Raw genomic sequence first — 19,743 nt, forward strand, 5'->3', positions numbered from 1 at the left:
CGCTGGATAGCTCTCGTGTTCCCTTAGCTCCACTGTCTGTCTCTCCATCCTTAACATCTGTTGTGTGTTTTCATCAAATGTTCAAAGTAAATGAGCAGGTTTGCGTGATTTTGTTCTTCGTTTAACGATAAACGCAAGTGTCCAGATCTAGTTTTCCTCGCGGAAGGAATTGTTACGCATGTAAACAAAGGCGAAACGCGGCTCTGTTACATCACTACTTTTCAAGCATGTTTTCATTTTTGTTTTCCTTTCAAAATATATCTTTTGTTAATATTTAACTGAGCAGAAAATGTTTATAGCTCGTAAAAAATAATAGCTTAATGATTCGCAATTTATGCTGTTGAGTAGCTTGTATTAGTATTTATTTTTTTTAATTCTAGTCTTCATGATTTGCAAGCTACACTTTTTATATGTAAAAAGTGTTTATATGTATAATCACACATAGTTCTACCTTTGGTTTCAATAAACTTAGATAATCAGATGAGTATTATTTCACACATGATTTGCTGGTAGACTATATTCATGAACAGGCAAATTACATCAGTTCCTGCCCTTACTTTTTAAAACATATACATTCCTCTTAGATTTGGAAGTCAATTATTACAAATTTTGTACTTTATCGGTGCTGTGTATGAATCAACTAGATCTACAAATTTTAAAGCATGTAATTTAATAAACAATTTGTTTGTTGGTTCGTAACAATGAGCTCTTTTAACAATCCTTATAGCCTTATGGCTCAGCTTTTTTTTTACAGTGCATTGGTGGCAAAGCTTCTATGATCTACTTAGGCTTGCGATGCTTTTGGGAAACACAGCCCAGAACAGAATGTTAACTTCAGAAAAGAACAGAATGTTAACTTCAGAACCGAACATAACGTTAACTTCAGAACCGAACAGAACGTTAACTTCAGAACATTAATTTCAGACCCGAACAGAACGTTAACTTCAGAACCGAAGATAACGTTAACTTCAGAACCGAACAGAACGTTAACTTCAGAACCGAACAGAACGTTAACTTCAGAACATTAATTTCAGACCCGAACAGAACGTTAACTTCAGAACCGAACAGAATGTTGACTTCAGAACCGAACAGAACGTTGACTTCAGAACATTAATTTCAGACCCGAACAGAACGTTAACTTCAGACCCAAACAGAACGTTAACTTCAGAACAGAACAGAATGTTAACTTCAGAACGGAACGTTAACTTCAGAATAGAACGTTAATTTCAGAACGTTAACTTCAGAACCGAACAGAACGTTAACTTCAGAACAGAACGTTAACTTCAGAACAGAACGTTAATTTCAGAACGTTAATTTCAGAACCGAACAGAACGTTAACTTCAGAATAGAATGTTAACTTCAGAACAGAATGTTAATTTCAGAACGTTAATTTCAGACCCGAACAGAACGTTAACTTCAGAACCGAACAGAACGTTAACTTCAGAACATTAATTTCAGACCCGAACAGAACGTTAACTTCAGAACCGAACAGAACGTTAACTTCAGAACCGAACAGAACGTTAACTTCAGAACCGAACAGAACGTTAACTTCAGAACATTAATTTCAGACCCGAACAGAACGTTAACTTCAGAACCGAACAGAACGTTAACTTCAGAACCGAACAGAACGTTAACTTCAGAACATTCATTTCAGACCCGAACAGAACGTTAACTTCAGAACCGAACATAACGTTAACTTCAGAACCGAACAGAACGTTAACTTCAGAACATTAATTTCAGACCCGAACAGAACGTTAACTTCAGAACCGAACAGAACGTTAACTTCAGAACCGAACAGAACGTTAACTTCAGAACCGAACAGAACGTTAACTTCAGAACCGAACAGAACGTTAACTTCAGACCCGAACAGAACGTTAACTTCAGAACAGAACGTTAACTTCAGAACAGAATGTTAACTTCAGAACGGAACGTTAATTTCAGAACGTTAACTTCAGAACCGAACAGAACGTTAACTTCAGAACGGAACGTTAACTTCAGAATAGAACGTTAATTTCAGAACGTTAACTTCAGAACCGAACAGAACGTTAACTTCAGAACAGAACGTTAACTTCAGAATAGAATGTTAACTTCAGAACAGAACAGAATGTTAATTTCAGAACGTTAATTTCAGAACCGAACAGAACGTTAATTTCAGAATAGAACGTTAATTTCAGAACAGCATGGTAAAGAACAAAATGTTAGTTTCAGAAAAGAAGAGAATGTTATTATCAGAAAAGAACAGAGATTAACATCAATTTAATTACAGAACCAAACACAACATTTACATAATAGAAAATAATAGAATATTAATTTCAGAATAAAAGAGGGATGCATGTTAATAGCCAACAGAATAGAACAGAATTCATCTTCAGAACAGAACAGAACTTTAAAACATATCAGAAAAGAACAGAAAGTTAATTTCAGAATTGAAGAGAAGTTAACTCCGAATTAAAACGCCTCTGATTGGTCATTGCATTCATAAACTCAACAGAAATGTGTGTGATTGGTTATAAAGTTCAACGCTGATGCAACGTGAACAATCAATGTAATTGCCGCAATAGACACTTTTCATTCATTTAATCGTGACCGTAATAGATCTAGCTTAATTGCGCAAGGGCTCTATTTTATTTTTTATCTTGAATTTGGGTGGCATTTTTGCCCCAAGCCCCCGTTAATGTCCGACCCTGATAAAGACGTCAATGAAGAACCATCCTCATGAGAAATGACTGGTGTAGTGTGCAATCATGCAGGTGCTGGTCATAAAATTAGAATATCATGAAAAAGTTGATTTATTTCAGTAATACCACTCAAAAAGTGAAACTTGTATATTAGATTCATTCATTACACACAGACTGATATATTTCAAATGTTTATTTCCTTTAATTTTGATGATTATAACTGACAACTAATGAAAGTCCCAAATTCAGTATCTCAGAAAATTAGAATATCAATTAAGACCAATGCAAAAAAAAAATATTTTTAGAAATGTTGGCCAACTGAAAAGTATGAACATGAAAAGTATGAGCATGTACAGCACTCAATATTTAGTTGGGGCTCCTTTGGCCTGGATTACTGCAGCAATGCAGCGTGACATGGAGTCGATCAGTCTGTGGCACTGCTCAGGTGTTATGAGAGCCCATGTTGCTCTGATAGTGGCCTTCAGCTCTTCTGAATTGTTGGGTCTAGCGTATTGCATCTTCCTCTTCACAATACCCCATAGGTTTTCTATGGGGTTAAGGTCAGGCGAGTTTGCTGGCCAATCAAGAACAGGGATACCATGGTCCTTAAACCAGGTACTGGTAGCTTTGGCAGTGTGTGCAGGTGCCAAGTCCTGTTGGAAAATGAAATCTGCATCTCCATAAAGTTGGTCAGCAGCAGGAAGCATGAAGTGCTCTAAAACTTCCTGGTAGACGGCTGCGTTGACCTTGGACCTCAGAAAACACAATGGACCAACACCAGCAGATGACATGGCACCCCAAACCATCAATGACTGTGGAAACTTTACACTGGACCTCAAGCAACGTGGATTATGTGCCTCTCCTCTCTTCCTCCAGACTCTGGGACCTTGATTTCCAAAGGAAATGCAAAATGTACTTTCATCAGAGAACATAACTTTGGACCACTCAGCAGCAGTCCAGTCCAGACGCTTCTGACGCTGTCTCTTGTTCAAGAGTGGCTTGACACAAGGAATGCGACAGCTGAAACCCATGTCTTGCATACGTCTGTGCGTGGTGGTTCTTGAAGCACTGACTCCAGCTGCAGTCCACTCTTTGTGAATCTCCCCCACATTTTTGAATGGGTTTTGTTTCACAATCCTCTCCAGGGTGCGGTTATCCCTATTGCTTGTACACTTTTTTCTACCACATCTTGTCCTTCCCTTCGCCTCTCTATTAATGTGCTTGGACACAGAGCTCTGTGAACAGCCAGCCTCTTTAGCAATGACCTTTTGTGTCTTGCCCTCCTTGTGCAAGGTGTCAATGGTCGTCTTTTGGACAACTGTCAAGTCAGCAGTCTTCCCCGTGATTGTGTAGCCTACAGAACTAGACCGAGAGACCATTTAAAGGCTTTTGCAGGTGTTTTGAGTTAATTAGCTGATTAGAGTGTGACACCAGAGGTGAAGTGAAGTGACATTCAGCCACTGCTCTGCATTTAACCCATCCAACGTGCACACACAGCAGTGAACACACACACACCGTGAACACACACCCGGAGCAGTGGGCAGCATTTATGCTGCGGCGCCCGGGGAGCAGTTGGGGGTTCGGTGCCTTGCTCAAGGGCACCTCAGTCGTGGTATTGAGGGTGGAGAGAGCGCTAGACATTCACTCCCCCCACCTACAATCCCTGCCGGCCTGAGACTCGAACCCACAACCTTTGGATTACGAGTCCGACTCTCTAACCATTAGGCCACGACTTCCCCGCATCTTCAATATTGAACATTTTCACAATATTCTAATTTTCTGAGATACTGAATTTGGGACTTTCATTAATTCTCAGTTATAAACATCAAAATTAAAGGAAATAAACATTTGAAATATATCAGTCTGTGTGTAATAAATGAATGTAATATACAAGTTTCACTTTTTGAATGGTATTACTGAAATAAAAAAACTTTTTCATGATATTCTAATTTTATGACCAGCACCTGTAGTATCTACTCACAGCAGTGTGCAGCACGCGCTCATCATCACAGCTTGATCCGCAGCACCTGCGGCTCCTCAGAGATCCCGCTCCCTCGCGTGCCACCGACCTCTCACTGTTCAGTCTCGAGCGACAGACTCGCCACGGCGCTCCGTGATTGGCTCAAGCACACGCCAGTTTATATAGAGCCGCCGTTTCCCGCCATCGCCCCCTTAACGCGTGAGCGCGCAGCATACGCCCTTACTTTATAAACCGAATTCAGGTAAGAAAGACGCTTTATTTCACTCGTTTATTTTGTATTAAGCGTTTCTCAGATACGCTGTGTTTGTTTCGGCGTTGAATGAAGAAACGGTGCGTGTCACTTTGTAAGAACTTGTAATAATCAATGTTCGGCTATTAGTGTCCATTAATGTTTACGGTGTCGTTATATTTCTACACTAAACGCGCGCGGTTTCTGTGGAAAAACTTGTTTGCGAACTATTTAAGTTCGCAGGTTAACCTCATAAGGTCGTAAAATGATCATGGGTTTGTCTCTGTAGCTCGTACACTTGTCTAAAGTTAGTTGTATTTGCATGTGTAGTAGTGTATGCTTCTGTTAACCTTCTGTTAGTTCTATTCGCTTACAATAGAGTTTAGCTGGGCGCCTTCACCTGCTGGTGATTCGCCAGTGACCTCTGACCTCGTAGGCCCTGATAGTTTAGATCAGGGGTCTCCAAGCTTATTTCACTCGGGAGATACTCTTCAAATAAAAACGGCTGAGAGCTACCGGTTTTATACAGTCTCTTAATGTATCAATCCAAACCGATATATACAATTAGCTGGAAATATTAAAGTACTGATACACACACAATTAAATCATTTTACAAAGTTTTATGACAAAAGCCAACAAATAAAATTAGCAGCACTTTTTATTTGTATAAACGGTGAAATAAAACATTTTAAAAAATCATGGCAGATTTTAAACTAACAAAAAATATTCATAACATGGTATCTACTGACGTACTACATGTTCAAATAAAGTTTTGACCATTTTTAAAAATAAAATAACACCTCCGCCTTTAAATCAGTTTTTAATAAAAGGTCAGAATGATACATTTAAATTTTATCTGGCCCATAAACAGTTCTACATGAGCTAATATGCATTGACCGGTTAAGATTTACAACAGAAATTTGGTCTGATTTTCAGATTGGTCTGAACAAAACTGTGTCAGACAGACTGAATGAATGTGTAAATCCACAGTTTGACGGCTGAGGGTGCTTATGAACTGCAGAACAGAGCTGCTTCAACGGTAACGTAAATGAAGCTGCGCTTCTAAACACTGCTTTATAATGCGTTACACGGAGGGAAGATGGAAAGCAAATACCATCACAACTTTTCTGAAGACGGCCTGTTTCCTGTTATGCATTCACACAAATAATGAAATCCTATATTCTTTCAAATACTTTCCCTCAGCAGTCTGCCTTCAGTCATGTTTTCACAAAACTACTTGTTGCGCCTGCGTGAGACTCTTAATAACTTTGATTAAAGCTGAACTGTTATGAGTTTTTCAAATCGTGATAATCGAATACGGGTTTAATGATAATTAAAATGCATAACGGGATCATTAAAATAACCTCACGGCTGATATGTCTCGGCGAGCTACCTCCAATCAGGCTTGAGCGGCGTGTTGGAGACCCCTGGTTTAGAGACGCTCCACATGATTGAGATTTGACAAACGTCCGTCTGCCTCTGTGTGTTTGCTCAAATAATCTTTCACAATGTCAAGGAATATCACTTTCTGATTACTTGAGTTTTGTCAGTAGGTCAGTGTATGTATTAATGTCAAATTAGTTTAAATTATCTTTGCATAGACTGGAAGTTCACTTGTTCGGTTTAATTCTCTGAATGCTTGCATGAGTTCATGTTGTTGTGTGATATCTGTTGCATTCAGAGGTGTTCATGAGATGATTGTTCTCCGTAGTAGTTCTGGAGGTGCATAATTTGTGCATTCTAGCACAAAGGAGGAAATAATCCCTTTATATTCAGTGTTAAATCTAGGCTATGTGATATAGGAGCTTGTACACAAGTGAATCTTGTTTTCCAGGCTTAGTGATGCATCATATAATGTCTTTAATTGGGGTGTAACGGTACACAAATATGACTGTTCGGTACGCACCTCGGTTTTGACGCGGTATGGTATCGGTACAGCAGGAGGAAAAAAAACTACTTTTATTATTATTTTTTTTTAATAAATCGAACAATGGTTTACTGAACAAATAGCTTTTTCTTTAAAAAATAATTAAATTACAATTATTTTTTTTTACAATTAATAAACTAATTATCAACACTCAAATTAAAAATGTGCATGCAAACATGTAAATTGCACATAATGCAGATTTTAAATTAACTTCTAAATTGTACAATTTATATTTGTTACTGAAATACAATCATTTACACCAGGGGTGTCAAAGTCAAATGGACGGAGGGCCAAATAAAAAATTTAGCTACAAGCCGAGGGCCGGACTGTTCGAATGTTCATTGAAAAATTTTTAAATGACGCATATAGTCTAGTGAACCTAATTGAACCTACTGAAAACCTAACAAATATATTCCAATATGATCAGATAAATAAAGCAATATTTTCTTATGGCTCTGTCAGTAATCTTTAATTTTCAACAGACACAAAAGACAAATTTCCTTTATATAAAAATCCCCATAACATGAACATTAAATGAAAGAAACCGGTATTCAAGGCACCATCAGTAGCCTATATTTTCTATTTTAGCAAAAGTGGGCTAAATTTACTTCAAAGAAAAAAACAATAATAGCAATTTTCTATCATCCACTCAACTGAAATATTTTTAAAATATAATTGGATTGAAATACAATAAAATAAAGTGCAAAAATCTATTAATCAAAAACAACACTTTGTTTAAGGAGAAGTAACATGCAGTGAAAACAAATATTAAACTTTAACTTTTAAACTTGAACTGAGTAAAAACTCTAAATATGTGATTGCACAGTAATGTTCACTTGTTTGAGGTTGATACTTGGTGGTGTCCCATCTTTTCCACAAGTTCATCAATGTTCGGGGTAAGGCTCTGAGCTGAGGAAATCCTCAGAATTGAGTGGAGGTGTTCAGCAGTAAGTCGACTTCTGTGTGATGTTTTGTTCAGGTTCATCAAAGAAAACAGTTGTTCACACAGGTATGTGCTGCCAAACATAGACAACGTTTGAGCAGCCTGGATGCGCAGCTGGGGCATTGTGTCGGGGAGGAAACGGGCGAACTCCGCAGCACCCACTGCCGCATATTTTGCCCTCAGTGCATCATTGCATTGGAGGTCAATCAACTCCATTTGGAGGTTTGGTGGTGAGCTTTCCACGTCAACAGCAAATGGGTTACCGAGCAGTTCCAACCTGCTTTTTTGTGCTTCAAAGTCAGCAAATCGGCGTCGAAAGTCAGCGGCAAGCATACCTATTTTATCAGCCAACTGTGCGCTCGGGAACGCACTGGTAGAGTGCTTCTCTTTCATGGTCTGGCAGCTGGGAAAGTGGCTCAAATTTTCTTTCCGCATCTGCGTCTCCCACAGAGTCAGTTTGGTTTTAAATGCCTTCACTGTACTGTACATATCAGAGATGACATGATCCCGACCCTGCAGCTGCAAGTTCATTGCATTCAGATGACTCGTAATGTCACACAGAAAAGCCATTTCACACAGAAACATTTCGTCTCGGAGTTGTGTTGTGTCTTTCCCTTTGCTGTCCAAGAACAGACAAATCTCCTCACGAAGCTCGAAACATCTTTGAAGCACCTTTCCCTGGCTTAGCCATCGCACCTCTGTGTGATAAGGCAAATCACCATGCTCCGTTTCTAACTCCGTCAGAAATGCCTTGAACTGGCGGTGATTCAAACCTTTGGCTCTGATAAAGTTAACTGTGCGCGTGATGATGCTCATTACATGCTCCATTTTCAAGGCTTTACCGCACAACGCTTCCTGGTGTATGATACAATGATAAACTGTCAGCTCACCTGTCGCGTTTTCCTCTTGCATCTTTTCCCGTATCTTCGCCACCAGTCCGCTCCTGTGTCCACACATCGCAGGTGCTCCGTCGGTTGTCAAACCCACGAGTTTTTCCCAAGGCAGCTCCATCTCATTTACACATCTTGACACCTCTTCATACAAATCATGCCCCGTAGTTGTGCCATGCATAGGACGTAAAGCCAAAAACTCCTCTGTCACGCTTAGGCTGGAGTCCACTCCGCGGATGAAAATTGACAACTGGGCAATGTCAGAAATGTCGGTGCTCTCATCCACAGCCAAGGAATATGCAATGAAATCTTTTCCCTTTTTCACAAGCTGCTCTTTTAGATTGATAGACAACTGGTCTACTCTCTCGGCAATGGTGTTTCTGCTCAGACTCACATTTAAAAAGAGTTGCCTTTTTTCTGGGCAAACTTCGTCACAAACTTTAATCATGCAGTTTTTGATGAAATCCCCCTCCGTAAATGGCCGGGCTGATTTAGCGATCTCTTCTGCCAAAATAAAACTGGCCTTGACAGCAGCCTGGCCTTGTGATTTGGCTTTTTTGAACAGAGCCTGTCGAGATTTGAGGCCTCGTTTTAATTCCTCTGCCTTTTGTAGCCTTTGTTCCATGTCCATATTCTTGTTTTTGTCCGCGTGTTTCGTTTCATAATGTCGTCTCAGATTATACTCTTTCAGTACCGCCACACTTTCTCCACACAGAAGACACACAGGTTTTCCAGCTACCTCCGTGAACATATACTCCGACTCCCACCTTGTTTGAAACCCCCGGTTCTCAGTGTCCACCTTCCGTTTTGCCATTTTTGATGGGTATCTGAAAGTTAATTTTACTGTGATGCTGACGACTGCTGTGCCAATAAATATTGAAATGAAGCAGCCTACTGCTCGGTGCGTCACCGTTGCATTGTGGGAAATGTAGTATTGGTGCGTGTAAAAGATCTGCGGGCTGCCGGCTTGCTGCGGTCTGCGGGCCGGTTCTAATAATAAATCAAGATCATCCCAGGGGCCGTAAAAAACCTTCTCGCGGGCCGGATGTGGCCCGCGGGCCTTGACTCTGACATATGTGATTTACACAGTAAAAGGTTTATCTAAACGTATGTAAAAAAAATAAAAAAGACATCACTAACAGGTAAAGTAAAATTTATAAAGTATATAGTCTAATATTTCTCAAAACGCTTTTCTCTAGACTTCATTTCTCTAGGAAATAGCGAGATGATGACTTGCTGCGTGGCATTTTATTTACAAGCTGTTTTGATGACGTCTTTCCGCGAGTGAAGCACAGATTGAGCGATTACTTGAGATGTTCATTCATGTTTATTTCACATTAAAACTAGTAGTAAAGATGAAGAGATAATCGTGCCGACGCTCACTCTGCTAAGGCTTGATTTGTCGCACTATGAACATTTTTGCTAGGAATACGTGTACCGTTACACCCCTAGTCTTTAAAACCCCTTAAGTGTCACCGGCCCACCGGTGGGCCCAAAGCCATTACATATTTAAAACCGTAATATTCTATACTAAACCTAAACTAATCTTGACAAACTATATATCATTGGAAACCTTAGAGATTGTATTTTGCATATTTGACCACTGTTTTATATTTAAAATTATGTAGTGACAGAAATTCATTAATTTGTGACAAGAAAATTTAGCAAAAAAAAAAAAACACCAAGAAGTTGGCTTTTGTTACAAAAAGTTGATACATACACATACAATCACGAAAGTATTTATTTTTTTTTGGCTGCCAATAATTCAGCCAAAACATATTTTCTAGTTTTTATCTAAAACTTTGAGAATAAATTGAATATGTATATTTGTATATGATTGATGTTGCAAGTATTCAGTAAAAAATGTAATGCATGTCAAGTTCATGTATGATCATACATGAAATAAACTTTTTTTTTTTTTGTGAAGTTTCTGTAACAACAGTCTAGTAGCTATGTTTGATTAAGATTTCTGATTAGAAAGAGCCCATCCTCATAACTTTATGCAGTAATGAACAGGGGAGATATGCAGATAAGTCTCAGTAAGCAGCCAGAGCTGTTTCTAAGACCAATGTGTTTTCAGTAGTAGTTGTTTTATTGTATATGGTCATATTACATTTTTTATGTCATATTTATGGTTTTTAAAAAATCATTTACAACCTATCTAGACATGTTTTATTGCTGTTTGAATAAAACAAAAATTGTAAATCAAATCAGTCGTCCATTACAAATCATACAAGGAGCATGACTAGTACCTAGTGGACATTGTTGGTATAGCGACTAAAAATAACACAGAAACCTCATTTTTTGTGATATCAATGTCAAATTTGGAACACAACTTCTTTAGACTGAAGGCCTTTCATTTGACATGAAATTAAATTCACCACATATTTAATTTTTTATTTTTTTTATGAAATATAAATAAATATTAAATTACTTTTTTTATTACAACAAACTTAAACACCTATAACTTTTTTATTAAACATTTTATTCAACTTCTTTCACTTGTACAAGAAACTTGCAAAAAACGAGCCCAAAATTAGGTTCATATTCCAAACCGTTCCAGAATTACATTAATTTGAATCTGGACACCCCCTTTTCAGCTCTACCCGCAAAAAGGGGGGGGTGACACTTAAGGGGTTAATTAATATGTGTGTGTCTGTGTATATGTATATATATATATATATATATATATATATATATATATATATATATATATATATATATATATATATATATATATATATATATTTCATTTATTTTATTTAAACATCTGTAATGTACAAATGTTGCAGTATATGTCTTAGGGGTCGACCGATTATCGGCCTGGCCGATTATTGGCACCGATATTAAGCATTTTATGATAATCGGTATCGGTCATTTTCAAAACCGATGTGCCGATAAAATTATTTAATTTTGAAACGCGCTATTTGGCTCTTCTGCAGCCTGTCGGAACTCACCACTCTGTGGCCTAGAGCAGTCTCCGCCCACCGCGCATCTGATTTGTTGAGAGTCAGGAGTCCGACCAATCAACGTGGAAGACTAAAGGCGCTCTCACACCGAAAGCGCTTGCTAACTGGTGCTGCTTCATCACGCATCAGTTATCTCTCAAAGGCAGCAGCAGACGTTGCTCAAGTTGCAATAAATTACAATCCACTACACTGAAGTTGTAAAACCCTCAATATTATCTATTTATGGTTTCCGAGATGGGGGAAACGCAGGGGGAATCGCGGAATCCAGCGTTTACTGTATAACGCGGAGTCACGGAATTAGTCAAAGTTTGGATGAATTAATCAAAAGTAGGTCAGTACACTTAAATCGACTCATGATATGGACTATCTGTAAACATTAAGCTGCAAAAAGACCATTTAAATATGAATTCTGCATGTTCGGCGTGTCTCTGTATATGTGAATGGCACAAACGCGCGGTTTTGACACACACACACACACACACACTGAAGTGCGCGACGCTCGTGGTGATTTCCGCATCTGCCATGTCACTAAATGAGGACATAAATACATGAAAATCATCCCCAAAACTGCTCTGAGAGTTACTTCATGAGCATTTGACTGTTTCGTTTGAGTAAAACGATCGTCATATCATAAATAGGCTACAGAAACTTAAGAGGTCCTCATGGCAACCCGTCAAAATAAAAGTTCGGTTTATTGACTAATACTACTACAATTATTACAACTATTGTTTAAAAGAACAATCACACAATACGCTATTTCTTCCATGATTTAATTTTAATAGTAAACCCATTTGTTTGCCAAATTTGAGTTTAACTCTCATTTGATTAAAAGATAAATGAAATTAATGTTTTGTGCCTTCATTTGCACTGCACTGTAAATGAAAACTAATGGAAATTACTGTCACATAGGCCAAGATTAAGTTACTGTCACATAGGCCAAGATTAAATTACTGTCACATAGGCCAAGATTATGATGATGGAAATTGGGACATTTCAATAGGCTATTGAACCAAGTGAGCCTATAACAGGCTATTAGTGTTATAGTTTCATTAAAATAGTTGCGGTCTTCTTCTCAACTTCTACAATGGAGCTATGAAGACAATTAAATTATTTACACGTATTATATACATTGCGCTTTTTAAATTAATCAACTGATGTGCATTAGATGATGAATTGAATAGTCACCTCTTGTAGGTTATGATTTAGTCAACCGAAAATAATTAATGAAGAATTATGAGAGGTTATGCTATTACACATACATTTCTAACATGTAAATTATTGAAGCCAAATACTTACATTTCCCCAAGCTGTTTAGCTGTAGTATTTAGTATTCATAGGCTTAATCATGAAGCATACAGTGGCCCCACTTTTAACTCTCTCTTTATATATTACCCTTATTGTAGATGGATGCATGGGGGAAGACAAGAGTAAGAAGTGCAACCAACACTAGGGAAGGCCGTTTTTGTCAGAGCCCTTGTTATTCTTAATTTTGACATTCATTTTCATTTTTACACCAGACATATATATCGGTTCAATATATCGGTTATCGGTCTACTTTGTCTGTAATAATCGGTATCGGCATCGGCCCTGAAACACATATCGGTCGACCCCTAATATGTCTGCTCCAACTGTGAGTGCTTATAGATACCATCAATTCACTTTCCTCCAATAGTGGTGTGACTTCATGTTTCAAGGGCTGAGCGAGTGTTTGTGCGTTAAATGTGAAACACTGACTCTGGAGGACCCAGACACAGCACCCTTATCTGACCCGCCTGTTGACGGGGTCTCTGCGGATGAGTTGAATCAGGTGTGTTTGATTAGGGAGACATCTGAAACTTGTGGTGTTGACTAACCTTTAGGACCAGGCTTAGAAAACACTGCTTTGAAGTACTGTATTTTAAAAGAGACCTGAAATGTAAGCACATACACACAATTAAAGTTTGGCGCATCTCTAAAATGAGTACAAGAATGTTTAATGCATTTATATGTACCAAAAGAGTAAAAAGCTGTAAACCGCTATATTTTTACTGAATTATTTTAGTGCCACAGGCACTTGACTTTTTTTCAAATAAATAATTTGAATAGTTTCTCAGAAAATAGTTTTTGAACGGTGTTTAAATCAGCAATGTTTTTAAACTAACAAACTTTGTCATGTTTACTCATACTTGCTTATTGCATCACTTTTGTGATGCTAGTCAAGATTCAAGATTTTTATTTGTCACACACAATTATACAGGGTATAACCAGCAGTGAAATGTAGGTCAGGTCCACTCCAAGGACAGTGCAAGTGTATAGAATACAAGTATTAAGAAAAAGAAAAGTAGAAAAAATAAAAGAATAAAATATAAATATAAATGTGCAGGTCAGTATGTTGTTGACTTAAATAGTAATAAGAGGAATGTGCAAAAATAATGTGCAAAAAAGTTGTCCAGGGTATATAAATAGCAGCAATATGAGGTAGAGAAATTATGAATAGCTTATTGATATGGTGATATTTACATGGAGTCAAGTGATGTTATGACACAGAGTTAGAGTTTAGGAGCCTGATGGCCTGGGGGAAGAAGCTCCTCCTAAGTCTCTCAGTTTTTGCCATCAGGCTACGGAAGCGCTTACCAGATGGAAGCAAAGTGAATAGATGGTTACCAGGGTGATTAGAGTCCTTGAAGATTTTAACAGCTCTACTTTTGCAGCGTTTGAGGTAGATGTCCTGCAGAGAGGGGAGTCAGACCCTGAGATGCGCTCAGCTAAGCGCACAACTCTCTGTAGAGCTTTGCAGTCCTGATTGGAGCTGTTTCCATACCACACTGAGATGCACTGAGTCAATACACTTTCTATGGTCCCTGAATAGAAAGTTTTCAGGATTGCTGGTGAGACCCTGAATTTCCTCAGCTGTCGCAGATAGTACAGTCTTTGCCTGGCTTTCTTAACCTGTGTTTGGATGTGTGTAGTCCAAGTCAGGTTCTCGGAGATGTTTACACCGAGGTACTTGAAGCTACTCACCCTCTCCACAGGGGTCCCACTGATCATAAGAGGAGTGTAGGGCTGCTGCTGTCTCTTCCTAAAGTCCATGATCAGCTCTTTAGTTTTGCTCACATTCAGAGAGACCCAGTTGGGGGTCCACACACTTGGCATTACAGCAGTGTCCGGGACCGAGCGCGTGAGCCATGTTTCAGACAAACAAAGGATATTACAGTCCCTTATGTCCCGTTGGAAACTAATCCTGGCTCTAAGATCGTCCATCTTATTCTCCAAGGATTGGACATTTGCGAGCAGAATGCTCGGGAGAGGAGGACTGTGAGTCCTTTTCCTGAGTCTCTCTCGAATCCCAGCGCGTCAGCAAAGCGTCATTTGGATTCACTTCTCGCGAGAGTCTGTACAATTTCACTTTCTGCTGAAGATTAAGAGGTCATTATTAAAAATAAAATTTATGTAAATTTACAAGGCAGGAATAAACACTTCCGCTACAGCAATGGGGCAGTCGTGGCCTAATGGATAGAGAGTCGGACTTGTAACCCGAAGGTTGTGGGTTCGAGTCTCAGGTCCGGCAGGGATTGTAGGTGGGGGGAGTGAATAACCAACACTCTCTCCACCCTCAATACCACGACTGAGGTGAGACCAAACCCCCAATTGCTCCCCGGGCGCCGCAGCATTGGCTGCCCACTGCTCCGGGTGTATGTTCACTACTGTGTGTACACTTGGATGGGTTAAATGCAGAGCACTAATTCCGAGTATGGGTCACCATACTTGACCACACACCACTTCCCTTCCCTTCCTTCCCTAAAAGTTTGACAGCAGAAAGAAAATGAATATGCAAAGGAATCAACTGAATTTATTAATATATAGTTTCACACAGAGCTCACAACCAAAACATATAAGTTTAGTCATTTTAAACTTTGAATATATTAAACCTTATCTTTTTCTCTCTCTCTCTCTCTCTCTCTCTCTCTCTCTCTCTCTCTCTCTCTCTCTCTCTATATATATATATATATATATATATATATATATATATATATATATATATATATATATATATATATATATATATAATTTAAATATGAAGCTTAAAATTGTGAATTCATACAATAATTATATGAATTATAAGCAATTGCAATTAATATAATGTAAATATAAGCTCTGCAAAAGTTGGGCAATTTTGTCTCTAAAATTCTTTGACTGTAAACTGCTTTAATTTGGAACGAGAGATACGGGGGAGTGCATTCATTGCATCAGATATGTCACTTTGCTAACAGCTGATTGGTCCAGTTTGGGTTTGCTATCTCGGAGCTGGGTAGCTGTGTAGCGCAAGTTACCATGGTGACGAAACCCACTCAAAACCAACCCATCTTCTTGAACCCGAAAACTCAGAGTTTGCTCAAACTAAACGTGAACTTACCTGGGTAAAAACCAAAACCGGGTTCGTGCTACAGGCCACTGGGGTGTTGAAATACTATTGGTTAAACTGGCAGTGGGCGGAGTCACAGACCAAAACAAAAACAGACATTCCGAGACGGAACACACATTTCAAAGTAGAGCAACTGACCGTAGCCTTGTTTTGTGTGATCTTGGCATGCTTCCTAAATATCGGCAAACATATGGTATTTTTATGCTTTAGTACAGTCAAACAAATACATACAGCACCTTTTAATATTGCTAAACATTTTTGTGCTAAAACATTGCAGTTATGTAGAGGCCTGAGTGAGCTGCCTGCCTCTCTATTACTCATGAGTGTGTGTGAGTGGCAGTGTTTCCCTAAGTAGGGAGCTGATGGTGGAGCAGTGTGCGTGTGTAAGTGACTGACTCTGATGTGCTCTTGTTTGCAGACGTCCTCTCCAGCTGTCATGGCAGTCAGGCTGTGTGATGTGGCTTCTCTTCTGAGAAGTGGCTCGTGGGCAGCCGAGCCGTGGACTGGGGTTTGTGGGACTTTTTCTTCTTTCATCACTGTCCGTCCAGTATTACCGTGTCACACATCCTAGAGCTGTGCTGATTTTGCTTATTTGTTGGAAAACTGCTTAGAAATGAATCTGATCAACTGTCAGCTGAGCAAATATCAGGCCAGAAGCGTTTTCAGCATAGTGTAATGTATCGCAGACATATGTCGATTCCTTGAATGCAGTGTTAATCAGAATCCACTCACTGCTCAAAATGACTGGAGTTTTGTTCAGTGCTGAGTTATGCAAGCTCACGAATCCTCTCGTTATAAACAAAGTGTAGATGGGGTGTAAGATTCGTTGTGCACTGTAGAGAGCTTTGTTGATTATAATGGAACTTTGTGAGATTGTGATGAACTGAAGTGAGTAACGGCTTTTAAAGATGATTAAATTATTAAGGGAATGCAAATGCGATACTGAATTAATACAACAGTTCAATAACCTAGAAGTTAAGAGTCAGTGACTTACATTGAATGACTTTAACAATATTGTCTGATTTTGCTATTTCGTCAACAAAAATAGTTTCAAACAAAGTCACAGCCGAGCCGCTGTGCATCTCCAAGCAAACACGGCGACGTTTCGTTTAGGAATGAACTTGCATTTTTAAACAAATCTATTGAGTCAATGATTCAATTACCCATTCATAAAGATGAATCAGCTCTTCAAACGAATCAATTGAATGAATGATTCAGTGATAAAAGCAGTGACTTGCCGCCACCTGCTGGCAGTTTTATTTTTATTATGTATCATATCAATCAATCGTTTTAATTACAAAATATTTAAAATATTTTTTTATAAAATTTTTTTAGATTTAAAACAATCTCACAACATTATGAATTTCGAACATCCATGCCATCTCTGAGCCTCTGTAAATGTCTGAAAATATACCTACATGCCACTTTTGTGTTTTTCTGTGCCACCTTTGTAGTTGAAACTAATTTGACAATTCATATTTGGGACATACTTCAAAGACGTAGAATCTGTGATTCCGAAGTACAGTATCCAGTGCAGTGACTGACAGCCACACATCAAAACCTTAGATTCATCCGCGCTGAGCAGCCGTGCCGACACACAGCCCACTTAAAGAAAATAATTCAGCAAATGACTGCAATTGCAGGTTTCAAACAGAGATGGCTACAAAGAGGCAAAACTTACGGACTGCAGCTTTAAACCTAAACTGAAACGGAATCTCATGGAAGGCTCACATACCTCTCATCCTTTCAAACTACTTCATCTGTCTGTGATTTAAACTGTGCAGAATGCTAGATCTAAAGAACTGTTGCCAAAATGACTGGCTTCTTGCTTCCGTGGCATTCATTCAAATCTTGTAATGCACACCCGTGGGGTTTCCGTTACATACAGTATTATTTGTGCGAAGTAGGCCTACCTTAAAATGTAAACAATACAACAGCTTAATTTTTGTTTTTTTTGTCTTGATTTCCCCAAATTTTGTATAATTTACGTGTATTGCTTTCCATGTTCAAGGATATCACTAGTGGTCAACCAGTACACAGATGTGAAAATGCACTATCCAAACTTAAATGGTTGTAATTTAATGCTTTGGAATGTAGACCTATGTGTATGTGTTTTTTTGTTTTGTTTTTTCAAGACAAACAGTAAGTGAAAGCATGTGAAATGAAAGTGTTAATAAAGAATTTTAAATTGACTATAAAGAATGTATGATACAGTTAATTTTGTATAAAGTGAATAATTTACAAAATATTTTTGAATCTAAATTTGTTATAAAATCAAAGCTGTATGCCTAAAGATATGTTCAACATTTGAAGTTTATTTTACAAAAATTGAGGTTCCTGTGAGGTTTTGTTTGAGCAGTATACCAAAAATAACCACCAGGTGACATCCTGACTCCATTGATTAAAAAAAAAAAAAAAAGCATTTTCCCATCACAAATCTATAAATTCCTGTCACAATATAACTTCTATCACAAATAACCACCAAATATGGAATCTTGAGACTCGCACCTTTCCAACAATGTTTTGTCATGATTAGAAAAAAATTGATTATAAAATATTGTAGTAATCGTAATGATACTTGACACCAGCCACTAGGGGAAGGATTAGGGGTGTGTAATATATATTATCTACAATAATATCATAATTGTTGATCAAATGATATGCGATTTGACATTATCTAGTATATTGCCAAAACACCCAGAGTGCACAGAGATGTAGGTTAGACTACTGCGCAAGCTCATTTAGAGTGCACGTTTTCATGTGATTTTGTCTATTAAAATACATTTAGAATTCCCCCAAAATTCAGGATAAGGGGGCAAAAATACTCCAGTATATGACTCTTATGTCTTTTATATTTGTATCCTCTAGGGCTGGGTATCGTTCCAAAATTTTCAATATCGATACTGATATCGATACCTTGACTTCGATGCCGGTTCCTAAATTATACTTTTTTTGATACCAATTTTATTAAATCTATTTTAACAAGACTACATTTTCTAAAAAAAACATCAGTCACATCACTCAAAGACTCCTGAGCCACTTCACTTTTTTTTTTTAAATGAATGCTTGAAAAACCGCATAAAACTACTTTTAAACAGGAAATGATGGAATATTTATGTACGTATTGTTTGCACAGGACTAGCAATAATTGAGGTAATTTTTTCCGGTAAAAGTCACCGTAATCTTTACTGACACAAGCTGTGCTTCCATTACAGATTTGCGCAAAACTTTTGTGATATTTTTAAATAGGAAAAAAAAAAAAAACTATTGCAAAATGACAGCATTTCTATTAACCAGTGTTACACGACGAAAAAATTATTTATTTTTTTTCTCCTCCACTCGTGATTTTATGGTGACGGATGTTGGTAGGTTTACATATACCATTGCCACTGCACTCAGAAAAAACAAACTACTCTTATGAATGGATTCTATTGATTGAATTTAAAACACATTGAGGAAACGGTGCACGTTTTTTTTACATTTTAAATTCACCTTTCCCTAATGTACCACATCATAATTCTCTTTGTATAATTTGTAGAAATAGCAGAGAGAATTACTTCAGAACAGAGATTTTGTAACTGATATGCTAAAATCAAAACATGTATTTAAAACGAACACAGACTGTGGACAGATTATTACTAATATATGACTATATTCTACATTTGAAATAATCTGAAGAGTTCCTGTTTTTTCACTTTGTGTGTGTTTGAATCTATAGCAGGTG

General features: G+C 38.0%; 1 protein-coding gene across 1 annotated transcript; it reads right to left on the bottom strand.

The window, feature by feature from the left end:
* Positions 1 to 7,647: 7,647 nt before the first annotated feature.
* On the bottom strand, positions 7,648 to 9,462 carry LOC306867520 (general transcription factor II-I repeat domain-containing protein 2-like; the record flags this gene model as incomplete). The annotated part of the gene is made up of 1 exon (XM_079413197.1): positions 7,648 to 9,462. The coding sequence occupies one exon, from the start codon at positions 9,460 to 9,462 to the stop codon at positions 7,648 to 7,650; it is 1,815 nt and encodes a 604-aa protein (XP_079269323.1).
* Between the last annotated feature and the right edge of the window lie 10,281 nt (positions 9,463 to 19,743).

Source organism: Barbus barbus, assembly GCF_936440315.1.
Source record: "Barbus barbus genome assembly, chromosome: 49".
Classification (NCBI taxonomy): domain Eukaryota; kingdom Metazoa; phylum Chordata; class Actinopteri; order Cypriniformes; family Cyprinidae; genus Barbus; species Barbus barbus.